This window comes from Carettochelys insculpta, chromosome 31 (genome assembly GCF_033958435.1).
Source record: "Carettochelys insculpta isolate YL-2023 chromosome 31, ASM3395843v1, whole genome shotgun sequence".
Lineage (NCBI taxonomy): Eukaryota > Metazoa > Chordata > Testudines > Carettochelyidae > Carettochelys > Carettochelys insculpta.
In genome coordinates, this window is record NC_134167.1 from 11,329,505 (window position 1) to 11,351,324 (window position 21,820).

The 21,820-nt window shown below is 45.6% G+C and overlaps 1 protein-coding gene across 1 annotated transcript; it reads right to left on the bottom strand.

The window, feature by feature from the left end:
* Positions 1-15,124: 15,124 nt before the first annotated feature.
* FIGLA (folliculogenesis specific bHLH transcription factor) lies at positions 15,125-21,135 on the bottom strand. Its single transcript, XM_074981933.1, has 4 exons — positions 20,905-21,135; positions 18,872-19,024; positions 16,404-16,646; positions 15,125-15,145 (listed from the first exon to the last, which is right to left on the bottom strand). Exons 1-4 carry the CDS (start codon positions 21,133-21,135, stop codon positions 15,125-15,127), a joined length of 648 nt encoding a protein of 215 aa, XP_074838034.1.
* Positions 21,136-21,820: the final 685 nt, after the last annotated feature.

A 21,820-nucleotide genomic window follows, 5' to 3' on the forward strand; every position in this document is an offset into this window, starting at 1 on the left:
GAAAGTGATTAACCTTGCAAGGCTGAGAGCTAAGACTAAGGTGCGAGAAGTCCTCATCAGAGACATGCTGTTCGCAGACGAGGCTGCTGTAGTGTCTCACACAGAAGACCAGCTTCAAACACTGCTGGATCAGTTCTCCAAAGCGTGCAAGGACTTTGGGCTTACCATCAGCCTAAAGAAGACAAATGTACTTGGTCAAGATGTTGCTGAATCCCCATCAATCAGCATTGACAACTATACATTAGAGGTTGTCCATGAGTTCGTTTACCTTGGGTCCACCATCACTGACACCCTGTCGTTGGACACTGAGCTAAATAGGAGGATCGGAAAAGCGGCCACAACTCTGTCCAGACTCAGCAAGAGAGTGTGGAATAACAACAAGCTGTACACTCACACCAAAATGCAAGTCTACAGAGCCTGCATCCTCAGCACCCTCCTTTATGGCAGCGAGACTTGGACCCTGTATGCCCGCCAGGAAAAGAGGCTGAACGTCTTCCACTTGCGCTGCCTCAGGCGCATCCTTGGAATATCATGGAAGGACAGAGTTACCAACACAGCCGTCCTCGAGCAAGCTGGAATCCCAACCATGCACACCCTCCTCAGGCAGCGTCGGCTCCGCTGCCTTGGCCACGTCCACAGGATGAACGATGGAAGGATTTCAAAAGACATCACGTATGGTGAGCTAGCCTCTGGCAAAAGACCCCCCGGACGCCCCCAGTTGCGTTACAAAGATGTCTGCAAGAGAGACCTCAGAGAGGTAGACATCGAGCTGGACAACTGGGAAGAACTAGCAGACGACCGCGGCAGATGGAGGCAGGGGTTACACAAGGGCCTTCAGAAGGGAGAGTTGAAGATCAGACAGCTAGCAGAGGAGAAGCGAGCGCACAGAAAGCACAATAAGGACTTGCCAGACACCCACTACATCTGCAAGAGATGCAGCAAGGACTGTCACTCTCGTGTGGGTCTTTATAGTCACAATAGACGCTGTAAATGAAGTCTTAAATTGAAACTTTAAAGGGCGCGATCCATAGTCTGTGCAGACTGAAGGATGCCTACTACTACAGAAGTGATGCATTTTGTTATTCTGAGTGGGCTGCTGGTGGTCTGTGGAAAGGTTTGCATTGAGTGGGCTTGGCCACAGGCTGAAAAGTTTGAGAACCATTCCCATAAGGGAACACTAAATGGGAAACCTTTTTATGGGTTTCAACCAGATATTGAAGACTAAAAATTCTGAAGATTTTGATAGTTTTTTTATTCATGTTTGAATGCTCAAATACCCTAATAACATACATGCAATCTAGCCACACAATTGTATGCTTAAATTATCTAAATGTTCATGCAAACACAGAAAAGACACCATCTATAAACAACTGAGGCATGCTGTAATGTACCTAAATTGTGCACTGAACGCTGTAGCTACACACGCATCTGTTGCGTTGGAAAACACATCTAGCCACTTGCATGCACAAGTCAGTAAATACACATGTACCAGTCCTCTGGGAACACAGAAGCGAGGGAAGATCATTGACAGAGACCCAAGGAGTGGAAGGTGTTTCACAGAAGTGTCTCTGGGGTGGCATGCAGAACAGAGTCAGAGAGTGTCTAGGAAGACATCTACACTACCATGGAAGATCGACTCACTTAGGGTCAATCTTCTGGGGTTCAGTTTCTCACATCTAGTATGAGTGCATGAAATCGACCTCTCAGGGGTTGTAGTCAACCCTTGTGCTCCTTGCAAGATGCAAGAGTAAGGGAGGTTGATGGGAGAAACTTTCCCATCAACCTTCCCCTGTTTAGACACACAAGTTAGCCTAGCGCAAATACATCCATTTTAACTGTGCAACTGGCACATCTGTGGTCTACTTAGTCTAGGGTAAACCTTACCCTTAGTCTAGGGTAAACATAGCCTAAGAAATCTGTGTGAGATGGGGGAGCAAGGGCAGGAGGCAGAGGATGTGACTGCTGAGGTTTAATGAGGGAGAGGCAAATTAGAACTAAGGATGGGAAGGCAAATGAGTTAAGTGACAGCGCTGAGGCTAAAAATGACAGACTCTAGATGCTGGCAGTGGGAGGCCCGGATGGATTAGACACTGAATAAATCATGCAAGTACACTCATAAAAGTGGGAATGAGCTTCAAACAGAAACAAGCATGTTCCAGTAACTAAAAATACATGCTCTTTTAAAGACTAGATCAGGCAAGAAGAATGCTGAAGGGAAAGGTTAACCCTCTTAAAGACAGCAGCATCACTGAAGATGAGAGACTGTAATTATTTTGCATCTGGTTTCTATCCAAGAACAAAGAGATCAGATTGCCAATGAGAAGGGGGAAGGAAGGGAGTGGGAAATGTTAAGACTGCTAATACAGTATTAGAGAACATCCAGTTAAGGCCTTATAGAATAGGAATATGCCCAGAAGGGGCAAGATGTTTTATGAAAATAACAGGCTCCACAGTTAGCACGTATCATGATCCTGTCAACACTTAAAGCATGGGCTTCTGACACCAAGAAGATTGAGTGGGTTGTGAGTCTGGCATTTCCTATAGGCGGGACACTTGTGCAAGCACTCAGGAGAAATTTAAATGCTGCCCAGCGGATTAGAAGAGCACTCACAGCTAGATTTTTGTTTCTATGGGTGGTGCACATTTGCATACAAAAATTTATGCTGCACATAGAAGGAAAAGCTTAGAGGAAACATTAATTGTGACCTCTAGGCCCTTCCCATACTACTGAATGGGAAGAAGGCCTGGGCTAGATTAAAGGAGAATGCTGTGATGGGAAAGAAGGTCACGGTACATAGAAAAAGATGAATGACTCCAATTCATAACACACGCATGTGCATGCATATAACTGAAAGCAGCATTGACTCATTCAGCACCTGCAATTGGCCCCAGATTTCCTAGCATTTACTTCTCATGAACACACCCAAATAAAATTAGTTCAACAAAAATAAAGAACAGGGATCATAAAAATCTGCATGTGTATGGTGTCCTTGGTCCTCCCTGCATGTTTTATAATAGCTGGCTTTTCAGATCTGCTATGCTACTGTAGAAGTAGCCTTAGATTAATATGCATAATTCAAAATACTTTGGACAAGATGCCTTGTGTATAAAGTTATAATCTGCTGAATGTGTATGTCCTGTTTTTGTGCATGTATCATTCCTGTATGTGAAGTTAGAAATGTGATGTGTGGATCTCTTTAGAATTCTAAATGTGCTTATAAGGGGCATTACCGATGCTCCAGAAACTTAATGATTCGATGATCAAGCCAACAACCTTTGAATGGTTTTATTTTTTCAATAAGGCCTAACTGTGGTTGGTCCTAGAAAGACATGTGGTCAGCCCACCTGATATGGGAAGCTGTTTTGGATTTGTACTTTTGCACTTAACTTGAGTAAAATTTGAACTAAGCACAAAGAATTCCTACCTGGGGCAAGGAAGCTATAAGAAGGGGAAACCAAAGAATAGGGGCAGTTGCCAGAACTCAGGAGACCCTCCCACTTCCCACCTCAGATGCCTGCTGGAAACATCTGAAAAAGGGAAAGGGCTGGGCCCAAGACTGCTTAGCTTGTGAAAGAGGTGTTTAGAACAACTGTTTAGGGTAAGAATTTGCATGGAGTTTCTCAATAGATTAGCTGGCGGGTTTTGTTTATTTTAATTTAGTTATTTACTTTGATGGCTGTTTACATTTGCAGCCACTTCCACCCTACTTTTTGTACTTAATAAAACACATTTGTTTATTGTTAAGCCCAGTGTAAATAATGGTTAGCTGGGGTGGAGCGCAACCACTGCGCACATCTCTCTTTGTTGATCAGGGGGACGGACCTGATGAGGGTAGGATGGATTTATGTGCAGGTTTGCTCCCTTTGAGGGTTGGTTTCCTGCGTGTTGAGCCTTTACAGCAGAGCATTACCAGATCTTTCAGTGTCTGTGCTGCTCTGTAGAGGGGCAGTAACCACACCCGGCTGGCTTGGCTAGGGGAGAGCAGAGGTTCTGGCCCAGCAGGACAGGGTGGTAGGGAGTCCCAGAGGGAAGGAATGCACGTGTCAGTGGCATGATCAGCACAGCCCCAAGGGGATTTCTTTGACATAACCCATCAAATAGCGTTCCTGGGATTATTGTGTATTAGCTTCTCACCACATCTTTATCAGCAGGGGAGAAGGTATGGGGAATAGGCCTTTATGAACATGATCAGCAGCAATCAGTTTTCAGCCAGAGATGCAGAGAAACAAGGGAGTCCAGCAGTGTTTCCCATAAGCTGAGAGCTTGGGCACCTGCCAGGAGAGATTCAAGTGCCACCCAGCCAACTAGCAGAGCACCACAGTGGGCAGCATGTGTTTCTATTGGTGGTGCACATCCACACATGCCTTGGTGCACATAAAATTTATCTGCCCACGGGTGGAAAAATTAGGGAACACGGGAGCCTAGTAACAAACTGACCTCTTATTTTACATTTTGCTCACCTAGATGTTAGCCCCATCTCTCAATTGACAGCGAGAGTGAAATACAGTGGGTATCTCAGGTGTAGCAACAGCTCAATGGATCTCTTTCCATACGTATACCCAGCTATGCCAGCTGGGGTCAGGGTGGGGAGGGAGGGACAGATGCCTTCAGCCCAGCATTTCAAAGGGACCCAAAGCTCCATCTGCCACTGCTGCCGAAATAGTAGTGGCAGCAGCCAAAGCTCTGGGCCCCTTTGAAAGAGCTGTGTGCGGCTCTGAAGAAGCATGGGGAGGGAGTCTGACTCCTCTAAGCCCTGCCCCCTCTTCCCTAGTCCCCATACCTCCTGGGGGCAGGGAGCCAGGCCTCCCTCCCACCTTGCCCCCAAGCCCACAGCAGCTGTCGGCACTGTTGTACACCCCAGCTCCTGTTCCTCCCAGTGATTTGCCGTTCTAAAGGTCACACATGTATGTTCCCCTCTAGCCTGCTGGATATCTGATGTGTTATGTCTTTGTAGCTCTGAAGTCAGGTGAATACTTGTTTGTGATTAGAATCCAGGAGAAAGCCACAAATGCCCTGTCACTTTGATTTGTCGTCCTCCCTCGTTCTTCAGGAAAAACCCTACTGGCCGGCTTACTTCCTCACAGGTGGTTCACGTATCAATGCGGGTCTGATCCTGGCAATCCAGACCAAACTCCAACCAGGCAGCTGACATCTGCCTTGCTATCACAAGCAGTGTGCCCTACAAGCTGAGCAGTTGGGCAGCCACCCAGGAGAGATTCAGGTGCCACCCAGCTGATTAGAAGAGTGCCCACAGCCAGCAGTATGTGGTCCCATTGGTGGTGCACATCCACACATGCCTAGGTGCACGTAAAATTTATTCTGCCCATGGATGGAAAAAATTAGGAGGGACAATGACCACAACCTACGGATTCCCACAGGTTATGTATTGGGGGAGAAACACCTACGTATGGCTGAGTTTAGCCTTAGGAGCATTGTGATGCCAAAAACTCATTTGACACTAATTTCTAAAATTTTTTTATCTCCTTGCCCCACCCGCCCGTTGTTAACTCAGTGTAAAAGGATGTGTGTTGCCACAGGTAATGCCTTTTCACAGGTGCATATGACTTATTTCTAAACTGAGAAATGCATAGGTAACCTCTACAAGCCTAATCAGAGAACTGATGTGGAAAGAGAGAGATTTGTCACAGGTTATGAATTAAAGGGTACTAATAGGTGTAAATATGGTCGCCACTCACTTTTTAATCTGGGCTAAAAGATTTTGATGAAGAAGGATGAAGGGCAGAACATCTGGAAGTAGTTGAGGTCTCAGTGCCTTGATCCCAGTTACTTTCAAGGGGACTGAATTTCCATGGAGATTCAGAAATCTGAATCCTTCCACTGTGACAAGTAACAGAGGGGTGGCCGTATTAGTCTGTATCCACAAAAACAATGAGAAATCCTGTGGCCTTGTACAGACTAACTGATTTTTTTGGAGCATAAACTTTCATGGGCAAAGACCCACTTTGCCCACGAAATCTTATGCTCCAAAAAATCTGTTAGTCTATAAGGTGCCACAGGACTTCTCATTGTTTCTAAGTCCTTTCAGCTGTTTTGAAAATAAATGTTACCCACAGAGTGTACAGGCATCTTTTGGCTACTTCCATGGTCATTCACGGCATTGATGGAAGACACTCCCATTCCCACCAGGGCTTGGTGACACACCCAGTCTCCATGGTATTGACTACACTGAGAAAATTAGGGCCTGTCATTTGTGCTGCTCTGGAAAGAGGGCATGTAGACAAGGCTGATGAGCGTGGGAAAAAGGGAGACAATTGGATGGAAGCCCAGAGTTCAGACCTCCCCTACGAAATTACCTACATAAATAAAGTAAGCAGTGAACATGCCATACCAGGGGCTCCAATTTCTCTCACCAGGCCTTCCTGTAGGTAAGCGCCCCTAATCTGGGGTCTCCTACTCTTCCTCAGAGTAGAAGATATGGTATTAAGAGCCCCTGAGTCTACTCAACAACCTCCACTTTTGACATACCTAACAAAGCCATATCAGAGTGAGTTGCAGGTGGTAACCGCAAACATAACCTCTGTAACCCAAACCTGAAAGACATACAATATTTCAGTATATAGAAACTTTCAATTTCTAGGTCTCTTCATTCAGCACCTGGGAACATCAGAGTCCAATTCTTTCTGATATGGTTTTCTAAGCATTAACCTAAAAATCAAGCTGCCCGTAAGAGGCAGCAGGGAAAGAAGAGAGAATCCTAATTTACAGACAGTCAGAGAACCCCAGAATAATCCTTCTCATGTTTTCCTATGGCCAAATACTTACACAAACCAATAAGTAAGTTTTGATGTAAATGGACAGATACAGTTTCATTCTGACACCCACAGGTGTAAAGCCTCAGAGTGCTGACCACTCTGTGAAAGATTGGTTATACTGGGACTTGGAACTTCTCAAGCGGCAAATTCAGGCACATTACCTATTGTTGGTTTATATCATCCATGGGGACCAGCTGATCTGATGGTACTTTATAGGGCTGTAAAGAAGTGGGGGGTGGGGAAGAGAAGTGAGCAGATGCGTGGTGACCCTGTGTCACAGATAAATGTATCAAGCTTCAGTGGGGGAGGACAAAAGAACGTGATTTGCATTGAGTGGGGAAGGCCAAGCCTAGATATTTGCAATCAAAAAGTATAAATTAAAAAAAAAAATGTAGGAAAGACAAAACCACCCCCTGTGATTTTAAAGCCTCTTTCTCAAATGCCCTGGAAAAAGCTAAAGGAGCCAGTACATGCAAAATAAATTATACAGTGAATCGCGCATATTAATGACAGCATTGGAGGGCTTACCATTTTAGCCAGTCTACAGCACCCAGCCCAGTCCCTCCTCAGCCAAGTGTCAGGGAATGAATCGCAGCTTAGGAAACAAGAGGGATTCCAGGGATTCAAAGGATGCAGAAGCCCTCCAGCGAGCTCACCAGATTAAAAACATTTTTGTCCCCAAATAAACACAAACCAGGAGGAATTCACTGCTGTCTGATGCCTATGATTTCTACTATGTCCGCGTTCCAATGTGCAACAAGGTCTTCTAGTGCATACAGTTGGAACACAAGCCAGCTGGGGATTTCAGGGGTTGGGGGAGAGCAGGGGGGCAGGAAAGTCTTTTACAAATTGTGCTCTTGGAGCATTCTATTTCAAGAAATGCACATGGGTCATCTCACTTGCCCGGAAAACGCACTTCTTAGCCGCAATGAGACTCCACCTCAGGTGGCCAGACAATGCACCATGCTAGCTTTGCAGGAATTAAATTCAACCACGTAAACATCACTCTGCACAGACTCCTTCAGACACCTTCATGGGCTTAGCAATGAACCAAATATATAGCAGAAATGCAAACAGGGCCATCAAAGGAGCAAAGGGCTTACATTAATCCGAAATAGCTTACCTCTTTCAGCATCTTCTAGCATCTTTTCCAGCACCAACATCTGCAGCGATTAATCTCTTCTTCCCATCCTTCCTGATCAAAACAGCTAAGCAGATGATCTTGCGCCATCCATCCTCCAGCCTTTCAGATATGACAGGTCCGCTGCAGCCGTTTCCTTACCACACCCTCCTGCTTTTCCACTTTCCAGCTGGTATCACCCAGAGGGAGTTGGAAGAGAATTCAGGCTCCCACACAGACCCTGGGGGGAAAGGCAGTAGTGAGGTTTCGCTCCCTCCCACTCTCCTTACGTTGGCATCAAAATTAAATCCAGGGCTCACATGATGTTTGAGGGGAAGGCAGCTATTTGACAATACCTTTAATGACAAAAGGCCAACTCCCTGCGCATTCCAGGCTCCCTCTAGTGGCACCTGTCCCCCCTAGCAGGACACTGACTAGGGACTGCAATCTTTTACCTGCTCTCTCTTGCTGCAGTGTGGAAAACATGATGCAATGAGATATTTTGATTGCCAGTTTTTTTATATCTATAGATGCATCTGCCCAATTAATTCCTCCACCATAGATTAGCAAAAGTTATTGAGAACCAAGAGCTTTGTCTGTGCAGTTGTTTTTCTTTGGGTGTTGGAAAAAAACATAATCCCCTCCTGTATGAGGAAGGTGGACTAGGGTTACCATTCCAAGGGACATGATGCAACACCCACAGCCTTAATCAGAGGAGTAGGAATACCAGTTTATGCAACAATCCTGGCCCAGTAGCAAGAAGGTGCTGGGCAAGTGAGAGTTGTTCTATTCATACCATACCATAAGGTTTCAAATTAGCACTGCCCTCTTCTGTTTACACGCACCCCTCCATTTTTTAAAGTCAGCTGTTGTTTTCAGCAGTGAAGCTTCAAATCCTGCCTAAGATCAAGAAACGTGTGTGCAGAAGACATCAGGACCTGTACCCTGTCTATGGAAGGACAGTCAGGCAACCATCTCAGAGGGATAGCTGTGTTATTCTGTAATCTCACGAAGAACAAACAGTCCTGTAGCACCTTAAGGTGCTCTACAGAGCAAAGTTATTTCAACACAACAGCCGCTATTTCAAAATAACTGTATGAACGCCTACACAACCCAACTGGTATTTCAAAATTATTTCAAAATAGTGGACGGCTTATGTCAAAACCTCTTTGTACAAGGAACAGTGGCTATTTTGAAATAGGCAATTCAAAATAGGGGCTGTGTGGACAAGGAATAGAGCCTATTTTGAAATAAGCCATAGTGAGTGCAATGGCTCTATTTCAAAATAGGCTCTATTGTGTTTGGAGAGTCCATGTTGAAATATCTGAGTGCTATTTCAAAGTGCATTTTGTGTGTAGCAGTGTTATTTCAAAATAAGCTATTCTGGAAACTCTCTGGGTAGACACAGCCTTAGAGACTAACATATTTATTAGGTGATGAGTTTTCATAGGTAAGGCCCACTTCAATCATCTGAAGAAGTGGATCTCATCCACAAAAGCTCATGACCTAATACATTTGTTAGTCTCTTAAGGTGCTACACGACCACTTGCTATTAGTCAAGAAAAAGGTATTGCGGAAGAGCTTTTGACTGAAGTAACTCCCACAAAGTGGCTGCTGTCGTGAATGTTTCTACATAAAGCTGCAGCCACGGCTCATGCGTAAGTAGCATGCTGGCCGGGAGCCAACTGCACTGGCCATTAATGTAGTTGAGAATTGTGACCTCTGCTGCAAGAACATGTATTACTGCTTTGGAGTTATCCAGCTGCTTGCTGGAGGGCCTGTTGCAGAAGACTCAGGACCATGTGCACCTGACAGCAGGTGTAATGGTGTGGAAGGATACACCTATGTCCATGCTAAGCTACAGCAGCTCAGAGTGAGTATGCACTCTGATTCAGTATAAGATCTTATGAGAGACAGGCAGTTAAATCACACTCTTCCATCCTAGCAACTGTGTGATAAGCAAGTTCAGCTCCAGTATCTAAAGCTAAGATTTGGACTTTGTTTACAGTGCCAATGGCTGTTAATTCTGCCTGGAAACTAAGCCGTGCCATGCATTTTACCTCTGATGCTCTGTGTATCTCCCAGGGAAGAGGTGGCCATGGGTTTGGAATAGACACTTCTGTTTCCATTGGGCCAGCTACACTCCCTCTAGAACTACTGAACAGTGTGTCCGTACTGAGAGTGCACCCAGGGGAAATCAGACCAGCAAGAGTGGGGTGGAGATGGTGCTTCTCCATTGTATCTAAACTATTGTATGTCCCCTGTCATGTGCAGTATCTGCTCACTGAACAATCTTCAATGTATTTTTCTTCAGCACTCCTGTGAAGAAGGGCAGTTCTATGATCCCCATTTTACTGACGGGGAACAAAGATACAGAGAGGCTAACTGACTTGCCCAAGGTTGTACTGGGAATTGGTGGCAGAGAGGGACTTGAACTCACTCCTCCCTGCTCATAAACTAGGGCCCCAGCAATAGAATCCAAGGCCAGAGGGACCATTGTGATCATCAAGCCAGCCCGTGGAGCCTGCTCCCAAATAAATCCTAGAACAAATCTTGCCGTAAAACACCCCCATTTAAAAAGCACCAGTGATAGTGAATTACCCTGACCCTTGGGAAGTTGTTATAACGGCTAAGTACCTTTGTTGCTCAAAAATCATGTCTTGGCTCCTGTTTGAATGGGCCTAGCTTGCCCTTCCAGGCACTGCATCTTTCTGGATTTGTCTACTCCATCCAAGAATCCATTTTCAAACATTTGCTTCCCCAATGGGCAAACAAGGCTAGGGAGCCAGTGGCAGGAGTGGCCCTGCTTCATCTCAGTGGGTCACACGATCATCATAACCCCCAGTGGTCAGCCACCCTAGGGGAGTTTTGCTAATTGTCCTGGCGTACCTAGAATTTACATAGCGTGCCCATTGAATTGTGGCAGCGCTTTGATTGAATGCAAAGGGAGCACACGGTTGTCACAGTCAGTGTCGTGTACAATCAGCGTGCTCCTCACTTCCTGTGCACTTGCTTTATTATACGTATGTCACTTTAGTAAAATCGCTAGGGGAAAAACTCCTAGAAGCCTGTGAAATCTGGCAACCCTGCCTGGGAGTAAACAAATTATCTCATGGGCCACACATAGAACCCCCATGGCCCTCGGATCACAGGTTGCCCACCGCTGATTTGCTGCCTCAGTAGGTTGTTCTGAGGGCTGCTGGGGGGGAAGCAGTGTAGTGATAGTGTAGAATCACTCTTTCTTGCACTATAAATTAAGCTCTAAGGCCTGATCTACACTAGGGATCAAGGTTGATCCCAGAAATGCAATTCCAGTCATGCCCTTTGCATAGCTAGAATTGACGTAGCAGGATCGACTTTCTTCCCAGGAGTAGACCAGGGCTCTTCGGGCTTGTGCCAACATCCCTTACTCTACACATCAGCCTGGAATACCAGGGTTGGCGGCTGAACCCAGAGCTCAATTTTGCCCTGTTTTCTCACACACAGCAAAATCGATCCCCAGATGGATCACAGTGTGCTCATCCCCCTCCTGTAAATATAGATGTACCCTGAGAGCATCCTGCTATTAAACATGTTTGCCAGGCCTTTAATCATTCTTTCAGGTCTTCTATGGACACTCTTCCATTTAGCTACATCCTTCTTATAGTAGGGGCACCACAGCTGGACATGGTATTCCAGCAGCCGTCGCAACGGTGTCAAATTGAGAGAAAATAACTGCTCAGCTTCTTCTTGTGATTCCTGTTCATGCAGCCAAAGATCCCATTAGCCCTTTTGGCCATTGAATTGCACTGGGAGCTTATGTTCTAGAGATCATGGTGGATAATCAGCAGCTCTTTTGTAGTGTTATTGCTTCCCAGGATAGACTCTTCCACCTAGCATGGGTGATCATCTTTGTTTCTAGATGTGTACATTTAGCCAGTTAAAACCATATTGGATTACTTGGTAAATTGGATCAGTGACTGTTTTCCTTCTTATTTACCACTCTCCAGAGCTGTGTGTTTTCTGGGAACCTGTTTCGTGATTATAATTTCTACCAGGTCTTTAATAAAAATGTTGACTAACACAGGGCCAACACCTATATCTGTGGGACCCTACGAGAAACATGCATGCTGACAGAAGATTGACCATTAATAAGTTCAGGGAGACCTGTCAGCCAGTGGTTAATGCATGCCATTTTAATTATCATTCTAGATTTCTTGTCAAATCAAAACATTTTGCAGTACCAAATCAAATGCCTTACAAAATCCTAAGTATTACATCAATTCTATTACCTTTATCCAGTGCACTGGTAATCTCATCAAAAAAGGATTTTCACTAAACCTGGGTTAATTGGCATTAATTATATTACCCTTGATCCCTTCTTTAAAAACAGAGACCTGTAGCAGCTGCTCCATTTTATCAGGAGCATCCTCTCTCCACTCAAGTCAAATCTTCCTTGTCATTGTAGTCCCATGACTGTTTCTTCGCACTCCTAAACTTCAAGGAGCATTCCTGTGCACTGATAAACTTTAGCCCAGGTGATGCTAGAGGGACTAAACACTCCATCTGCTTGCTGGGGGATCCACTAGGAGGGAGAAGACCTTGTCCCTGCTCAGGAAGGCTTAAGTCAATAGACACAAAGTTCACAATCCCAAAACAATGCATGTGTTCTTTGGTAGGTCCTTACAAAGCAGTTTCTGTTCACAAAATGCATGGTGATGAAAGGGACTATAACGAAAGCTCCTTTGCTGGTACTCTCCGTGAATTTACTAGGGCAGGGGTGTTAGTAGTTTTATAGAAGTTACATTTATTTGTCTTAGCCTAGTTCTGTTTCTGCATCACTGCGGGATAAGTTTACACTGCAAGCAAGCCGTGCAGGTCCCCTGCTCCCCTACGTGTACCTGTGCTAGCTCTTGTTGAATTAGTAAAAGTACGAACAGTAGAGTAGCCTTGGGCACTGCCAACAGGTTGGTACTGGGCCACACTCAGCTATGGTTCTGCTGCTGTGGCTATTGCATTAGCTGAATGAGCGCTAGCAGAAGCATGCATGCATGAGCTGAGGAAGCTCCCTTTTCGCTCTTAGCGCAGACAAAGACTTACTTTTCATGAGCTGTAGGCTGCTGAGCCCCTCCTCGAACTGCTGGATTTTCAAAGCACTCGTTTTGGCCTTACTCTGCTCACATAGACCATGTCTACATTTCTGGGAAGGGTCGATTTTCTGGAGTTTGGTGACACACCAGGGTGTGCCAGGGTCAAATGCTGAGTCCTGATAGTTTGGTTTTGCGTCTCTACCAGGCACATGAAATCACCCTCCAGAAGATCAACCCTGACTGGGTTGATCTTCCCCATAATACAGTCGTACCCTTATTCCCCAAAGGAAACTTTGGCTTAAGATAAAGCTTCAAGAGTGAAAAAAAGCAGAGCTGGAGAGAATACGCAGCTTCTGGTAGTTTATTGACTATTTAAAAAAATAAAGATTCCCTACATTAAAAAAAGAAAAAGGAAAAAAAAAAAAAACCCATCCAGGGAAACTCAAGGTTTCATTAAACTTCATTTGAAAAGAAGATCAGCTGTGTATCCGTAGTAATTGATACCTGAAAGACAATGTGGTGAGGAGACCATAACTTGGGAGCAGTTTTAGGAAGCAAAGCTATCTAGCAACTTAAAAAAAATCTAGTGGCTGTGCTTGTCAAGAGAGTTTACGGCCAAAAGGAACTATCAAATTGTCCAGTCTGACCTCCTGTGTGTGACAGGCCACCAGCACGACTCAGCAGCCGCACACTGAACCCAAAGGGAGATGAAAATGTTACAGCTCCCAGGAGACTAGTCTCTGCCTGTCACGAACAGTCTGAGGCCCAACCCTGAAGCCCCTGAACCGATGAAGTAAGATCAACCCAGGTGATCTTGGAGAGGCACATCTCAGGCGCAGAGGAAGGGGACTCACCCTCCCAAGATCACGGTCAATGACCTGGGGAAAATTCCTTCCGAGCCCCACTGATGGGAATGAGGGGCTGACAGACTTGCCAGGTCCCTGGGCAAGGTAGTTGTGGTAGGCGGAGGGGCGGGATGGCACTGTGCTCCCAGAAGAGGCTGGGCCTTGGGCAGAAGGGGTAGGGCAGCCAGTCGTCAGTGCCACTTGGCGCATGCTACACTGCTCCCCCCCCCCAGCAGCCTTCAGAGCCATCTGGAGTGTGCCGAGCAGGGCTCCAGCAGTGATTTAAAGGGCCATGGGCTCCAGCCATTGCCACTGCTGCAGTTGCAGCAGCTGGGAGCCCTGAGCCATAAGATCCCTTCAGCCCTGGAGCAACTACTCCCTTTGGCCCCCTGCCCACCTCAGCAGGCCTGTATGGAGACCAGTTAGGCCCTGAGTATATGAGGAAGAACCAGCCAGTCAACCTCCTGAGAGTACACTCAGTGCCACCTCAGATCACTGACCGTCCTGGTCCAGTGTCCCTTCCTGAGCCATGGCACTTCAGAGGAAGCAGGTCAACCAAAAAAATTCCTGAACTTTGCAGCCTCAGAGGCTCATCTATATTTGATTATAAAGGGACCCATTCCTTGTCATCTCCCCTCTTTCATAGCACCCCTTGGACTTTACCCTCACTGACTGAAAAGGAGCAGGTGATGAAGACATGCTAACTTGTGGCCGAGGAAATAACATCAATTTCCTCCTTTCTGTAGCCGCATATCAGGTCCAACCCTCAGCCCGTACAAATCAGCATTGTACCAGAGTCTCGCCCAGAGTCTCCACTTCCTACGTTGTTCAGCCACCCTGTGCTTTCCCACTGACTACTGAAAGATTTGTAGAATCACTATTTCTTGCACTATAATCTGATCATAAATAAGCTTAAAAAAATGCCCTGCACCACGGTACCAGTTGACCCTCTCTGGTCTGGCACTCTCATCTGGTAACATCCATAATCTGGCATGATTTTAGTTGGTTGAACAACCATCTATCATGGCTGTGGCCAAGTTTCCCAGGATCCCATAAAGTTTGTTTACAGCCGCCAGTCACAGGTCTCAGTGTTCTGTGCTGTTATTTAGCTGTAATTTACCCCAAAATGTCTTTTAAGAGCCCACGAAGCAGTGGCAGTGTTGGTAATGCTGCTAGACAGTATTGACCTCCTGTGATCCAGCAAATTCTCTCGTTTGGCACCAGCCAGACCCCTAGAGTGCTGGACGAGAGAAGTTCAAACTGTATTTGATAACAGACAAAACTTACTTCAGACAGTTCAGGAGAGCTTCCCAGATTCAGTGATTTGTTTGATATACCTTTAAAGGAACAAAAAAAGGAAGTTGGACACTTTATTCAAGGAAGTTCATTAAGCTGCTTCTGGAGATTGGATTAAATCAAACTTGAAAATAAATGCTGCAGGACAGTTCTTAAACAGAAGTGCAGAGGCCCAACAGACCTGAGCCTTACCCATACTCGAAGAACAAGAGGGTTTGCAGTTGGTCACATTCCTTCATAAGCAACGGATGTAACTAAAGCCTGCGCTGAGAGAAGCAAGTAGCATTCTGAATCAATATCCAAAACTTCCTCTTGTGTGCAGATTATAGATAAAACGCAGCTGCCTGCAGCCACTTATTTGTGTGTATGAAGTAGTCTACTCTGCACAACTCTAAATTACAAGATTAGAAACTAGCTCCACAGTCCTATTGTAGACTTGAACAATTCACAGTGCCCTCCCTGTTAGTTTATTGATTGAAGTACTTTTAAAAAAAAACAAAAAAACAAAAACAAAAAAGCCAGCAGCTTTTCTTGCAAGGATCTTTGTTCTTTTCTTTACAGTAAAGCTCTTTGCATGGAGCAAGTAAACCTGATGTTAAATAAAGACATACAGTTTTTAAATCCCCTTATGCACTAACCCAGGGTATTTTTCAGAGTGATTGAGTATCCAATTTACTGAAGTCTTGGGGAAGCACATATGCACTGTATCTTGGGGAGCGAGAGGAGGAAATGAACCCACTTGTTTAGGTGCTTAAGTTAGGCAGAAAAGTTCATATTGTTGGTTTCATCTTTTAGATGTGAGATGCCTACCATGAGCTTTCAACATACTCTCAAATTCAGACTACAAGAACCCTGGGGCTAAACAGGGTTGACCTGCTCCGTGGAACAGTTATTGGGTCTTCTGTATACCCTGGCAGCTCCCTGATCAGCACCTCCCCATCCTTGCAATGTTTCCTGTGGATCAGCTGTTCAGCTCCATGCATGAATCAGTACTGGGGAGGAGAAGAAACGGTGGGGCATACTTGGGGAAGGTGCCAAATAGGGCAGAAAGAGGTGGAGTAGGATGAGGCAGAGTGGAGTCAGGGCTTGGGGGAATCAGGGGTTGAACAACCCACAGTAACTCAGAATGAAGCACCTCCGATGGATGGCGTAGGCATGTGCTATGCCCCAGCATAGGCACATGGACTGAACACCTCAAGGCCCTGTCCAGTCCATAGTTCTACAACTCATCACCTACAAAGCAAGAGGAGGATCCCCAGCCTCAGCCCCCTTCCACACAGCCCAGACATTTGTTCTCACCAGCCTTCCATTCTTCTGGATTTGGACAATCCCCACGTAAGCAGGAAGGATGCTCCGGCCCCACATGTAGAGAGGACTCTCCATGGCATTGCTTGTCCAGGCTATGCTCATGTCGCTGTCGGTCCCAAGGTAGCAGCTGGCACTCTGCTGCACAGGGGCACTTCCCACAAAACCTTCCTCTAAGGAGGCAGGCATGGCAGGAACACTACCAGCCAGCTCCTGGTTAAGGGGATCTTCCAATTTCTAGAAGCCAAAGAAGGAGACATAAAGCTGCACAGGTTAGGTAACCATCCCCCATGGATGTTGCTACTGCAGTAAGAAACTAATACATACAAATTACATATAGAAACCAATGGTAAGATACCAAGACAATTGGCCTTAAGAAAGAAGAGACCCAAGCAAGGACTTTCTCTTTATGAAAGCAGGAGCCTGCAAGGACTAAACAGCATAACGCCTGAATTCAGCTCAGTGTCAAATAGGGCATACAGGAGTCTTGGCTGGTCCAGCTCAGTTAGCAATAAGCTAGGAGAGAGGAAAGTGTAAGAACAAGGAACTGAAAGTAACTCCCCGCCTGCTTTGAAGTAAGCCAATTTCAATGCCCTACCTGTGTAAATGAAGCCAGCTTAAACACCTGTCTTCTCAAACAGAGTTTTAGGGCTTCCCTCAAAGATGCTTGCAGCTCATCACAAAAGGCTGCCTTGCATAACAAACACTGAAGGTCCAGTCCTAGCAGGCTGGCTTCATACTTCTCCGCCTTTTTGTTCCATTGTGCCAGCTTCTTCAGGCAAACACTTGCCTGGCTGGTTTAACTTCCCTAATCCGCGACTGGAGTATTCTCAGAGCTAGACAACCGGGAAGTCACCTCCACCTCTCATGTAGACGGCTGGATGATTGAACAGTTAAAGCCAGAAGTGGGGGAAAAATGGGACGGCTTCTGTTTCCCTTCCCTTGGGGGTGGGCTTGAAAGAAAATACATTTTTAAAGAGAAAGGTTTTGTTTCAAATTTTAAAAATTCCCTTTCAGTTTGAACCAAAAAAAGGCAAAATGAAGTTTGGGCACTAGAAATCCCCTCCTCTTTCTTTGGCACTGGATAAAGGTAAACTGAAAGTGGGTGGGTGGGGGGCGGGGAAGTCATCCTACCTTCTACTTTTTCTATGTGAAAAGCAGAGAGGAAGCATGACAGATAAAGAAAAAAGTTACTTTAAATCAACTTGCCTTTCTCCCACCCTCACCCCCAGATACAGTTCCAGTGGCTTTTTCTTCATGATCAGTGTTCTACCACTCACTCTCAAAGGTGACCAGATGTCCTAAGTTTTATAGGGACAGTCCTGATATTCAGGGTTTTGTCTTCTATAGGTGTCTATTACCTCCCCCACACCCAGTCCTGATTTTTCATACTTGCTTTATGGTCACCCCAAGTCCTACCCTTATATTCAGGGTGTGTGGAGAAAGGAAGAGAAACAGTTAAAAGCCAAACATGTTCTTCAGTTTTTAGAAACCAACAAGAAGTTCACAGACATGTTCCCCTCAAGAAAAAGTTACTTGACAAAAGCCTGTCTTTTTCAAAAAAAAAAAAAAAATCACCTGAAAGCTTTCAAGCAGCTCCCATGCATTTTAGCTTTCTTATGAGCATCCTAGCTTATAAGGAAGTTTTGTTTCATAACCCAGCTACTTTTATATTCCTCTGGATCAATAGCTGACAGGGAGCATTTGTGGCAGGGAATGATGGTCAAATACAATCCATTTAACATTTAAGCTTTTCATTTGCTAAAGTCCTCCTTTACAGATTGAGCCTCTCCAATCCGGCACGTAACCAATACTGAACAAAATAATTTGCTGGACCATGGGAGGTCGTTATTGTCTAGCAGCATTATCAACACTTCCACTGCTTATTGGGCTCTTAGAAGACAGTTGGGGTGAATTACAGCTAAATAACAGCACCAAACATTGAGATCCAGGACTAGTGGCTGGAAACAAACTTTATGGAACCGTGGAAAACTTGGCCACACATGATAAGTGGTCGTCCAGCTAACTAAAATCATGCTAGATTACAGATGTTGCTGGATGAGCAAGGTTCAACCTGTATTTTGTACTAGAAGTCTAATAAGTAGAAGGGAGAGATAGAAAGATAGGATGGTTTTTAACACGTATTGAAACAAACACATGAATTAAGATGATGTTCTGGGCAGCTGTTCTGGTCTGGCTATGGTCTGAAGAAATGGGTCTGTCCCACAAAAGCTCACCTAATAAACTATTTGGCTAGTCTTTAAAGTGCTACTTGACTGCTTTTTGTTTTGATAGCGTATAGACTAGCACGGCTTCCTCTCTGTTACTATTCTGGGGAGATGTTAATGACACTAAGAATAGTCATTAAGTTGCGTTCATGTGCATGCTGGTACGAAGACCCACTGAGAGCATCGTAGATTTTTTTTTTTTTTTAAAAAACACTGGAGAAAGTTCTTGTGTACCTCAAAACCTCCAGTTTCTTCCAAAATCAAGCGGAGCAGGCGTATATATTCAGTGGCTGCTTTAAGCGTGTCAACCTTACTAGGCTTCCGGTCTTTAGGGATCAACGGCACAATGGTCTTCAGCTTCGAAAAGCCACTGTTCAAGTTTTTTATCTATCAACAATACGGAAGAGCAAATTACACAAAATTTCAATCCATTAGCCACAAAACTCCACCCAGTGGTGAAAAGGAAAACTTTTAAATGCAGTTCCTTTGAAAATGGACAGAGCAATTACAAGGGTACAGTAATTGGTTGCTTTTTATTAAAAGATTAGATGCAGGTTTAATCAAGTGTAGAGTCTCATGCATGGAGAGCTGGCTTGTTACCAGCTGCAATGCCTTCTGTTTGACTAGGTTATCTAGAATACATGGCGCGTGCTCATTTGCTGATAAGTCACTTTCGCAAGCATTCAAAGCAAAATTGATGGCTAAGCTTATAACTTTTCCAAGCCACCTGGTGCATGTAAAAGTGGTTCCCTTGTTGGGCCTTCTTCTGCAGCTGGTGCAGATAGAGAGCAATCATTGATTTGAGGAGTAGCTCTGTGCATGGATCTGGTGCTGTAGCACAGCTAAAGTGTTGAATCACATTAATTTGAAGAAAGGCACATGGAGAGTTGGGAACTGCATCAGTTGTAGGAGGCAAATGATTCCAGAAGGAGGGGTTAAAAAAGCCTCACCATTCAATCCTAAACTCTTTGAAGTGAAGACTATGATCATATCCAGCAACACCACATATGAGGCCAAAGCTATCTGCAACCTTTTGGGCATCACACTGATAGACACGTTGAATAATAATTTAGAGACAACCATAGGGGCCTAAGGGAGATTTGACAGCTGATTTAACTATCTGAAAATGGGCTCCTAGGAGGATGGAGAGAGGCTGTTTTCAGTGGTGATGGATGGCAGAACAAGCAGCAATGGCCTCAAGCTACAGAGGGGGAGGTATAGGTTGGATATTAGGAAAAACTATTTCACCAGGAGGGCGGTGAGGCACTAGAATGGGTTACCCTAGACAGGTGGTAGAATCTCCATCCCTAGAGGTTTTAAATCCCAGCTTGACAAAGCCCTAGCTGGGATGATTCAGTTGGGATTGGTCCTGCTTTGAACAGGGGTTTAGACTTGATGACCTTTGGAGGTCTCTTCCAACCCTGTGAGTCTATAAGCTGGAAACTAATAATTAATTGCACCCTTTAGCAAAGCATTCAGCCAGAAATTAAATTTTGAATCTGAATTCCCCCCCCCCACTATAAGGGAGTGTTTGAAACACAGCCTGAGGTGAGTGAATTTCACATCCCCAACAAGGGCAGGCTGTGAAATTCACCACAGGCAGAAACAAAGCTTCCCTTTCTTACTCTGGCTGTGTCTACACTACCAAGTTCTTTTGAAAGGTTCTTCTAAAGAAGGGGGCTCTTTCGAAAGAGCTCATTGAGCATCTACAAACAAAAAGCATTTTTTCAAAAGTCAATCAGAAGAATGAGGCGCTCCTTTTGAAATCGTTCTTCCTTTCCCATTTCAGGAAGAGCGCTCCCTTTCGAAAGCTCCTCAGGGCCCATCTTTCAAATGAACAGTCTTCATTTTTGATCTGTGGCCCATTCTTTTGAAAGAGCCGGGGGCTGTGTGGATGCTCTCTTTCAAAAGAGCAGATGGTTCTTTTGATCTGCTGTTTCGTGTATGGACACCTCTCTTTTGAAAGAAGTTCTTTTGGAAGAGATCTTCTGGAAGACCTTCTTTCAGAAGATCCCTATAGTGTAGACATAGTTTCTATGTATTACTGTGGCACTGAGAAACTCTAGTCAGGATCTGGACCCCTTTGTCCCTGCTTGCTAGATCATCCTGGGACATTACAGAGACCTAGCATAGAAGTTCAGACTTATCTCCTGCCACTGCCCAGTTCTCCACCCCATTTCTTTGCCCCACTAATGCTTTACAAACAAAAAAGCAGTGGTTTATTTGATGCAGGACAGACAATCCCATGGCATCTTTGGGTCCCTTACCCTCTCTCGCTCCTTGGCATTGGCAGCCTGTCGCCTCTCCAAGACGTCCTCCAGGTTCTCGGTGGAGACGTATTGCCCAGAGGGCTGCTTCTTCATCCTAGTGATGGCAGCCATGAAAGGGAGGGGACCAAACTGTTCACTGAGGACGTCACCCAGTACCTCGGGCACAGGGGTCACCAGCAGAGGCCCCTGGGGCTGCTGTTCCTCTTCCTCTGATGCTTGCTCTGCCATCTGCAAGATCTCAAAGCAGACCAGTTGCTGGCAGAGGCGAACGACAGACAGACAGACACAGACACACACACTGTAGGGAGGACAGGGTGCTGATGTCCCCCTCTCTGATTCTACTGACACTGCTTGTTGCATGCTGTTCCCCTTCTGTCACTGTCAGGAACTGAGGGGAAAGCCCAGCATCCATGCATCCTTCTTCCTCAGGGCTGGTGCAGACAAAGGATAGAGTGGGTGACCCTGATGGACACTCTCCTCTTGCTCCCGGACAGCAACAGGACAACAGCAAGTGATAAGCAATGTCCTCAGGATTCCCTAAAGGCCACCTCCCAGACTGCACTCCCCCAGACCCCAATTCACTTCCCAGATTTCTGCGACCCCCAAACCCTGATCCCTAATTCCTGTTCCCCTCCACACATCCCCACCCCCTACCCCAAGCCCCTCCTCATACCCCACAACCTTCTGTCCTTTGCCCCACCATAACTCCAGCCCCAGTTCCCGCACCCGTTCACACACACCCTGCTCTGAGCCCCTCCTCAAATCCCCAAGTGACTTCTGCACCCCCCCACACATCCCAATTTTCTGCCCTGCACCCCCACAACCCCATCCCTGGTCCTGACCCCAACACACACAACAATCCCCTGGTATGAGCCCCCAGTACTGTTCTATCACACACCCTGAGCCCCCACTT

Excerpts from the sequence above, each read along its gene's own strand:
- FIGLA (XM_074981933.1), bottom strand. The coding sequence starts at position 21,135 with ATGGCAGAGCAAGCATCAGAGGAAGAGGAACAGCAGCCCCAGGGGCCT. Across the intron at positions 16,647-18,871 it reads AAGAAACTGGAGGTTTTGAG|AAATTGGAAGATCCCCTTAA; the intron begins GTACACAAGAAC and ends TTTGGCTTCTAG. Across the intron at positions 15,146-16,403 it reads TCCAGAAGAATGGAAGGCTG|GTATATCAAACAAATCACTG; the intron begins GTGAGAACAAAT and ends GTTCCTTTAAAG.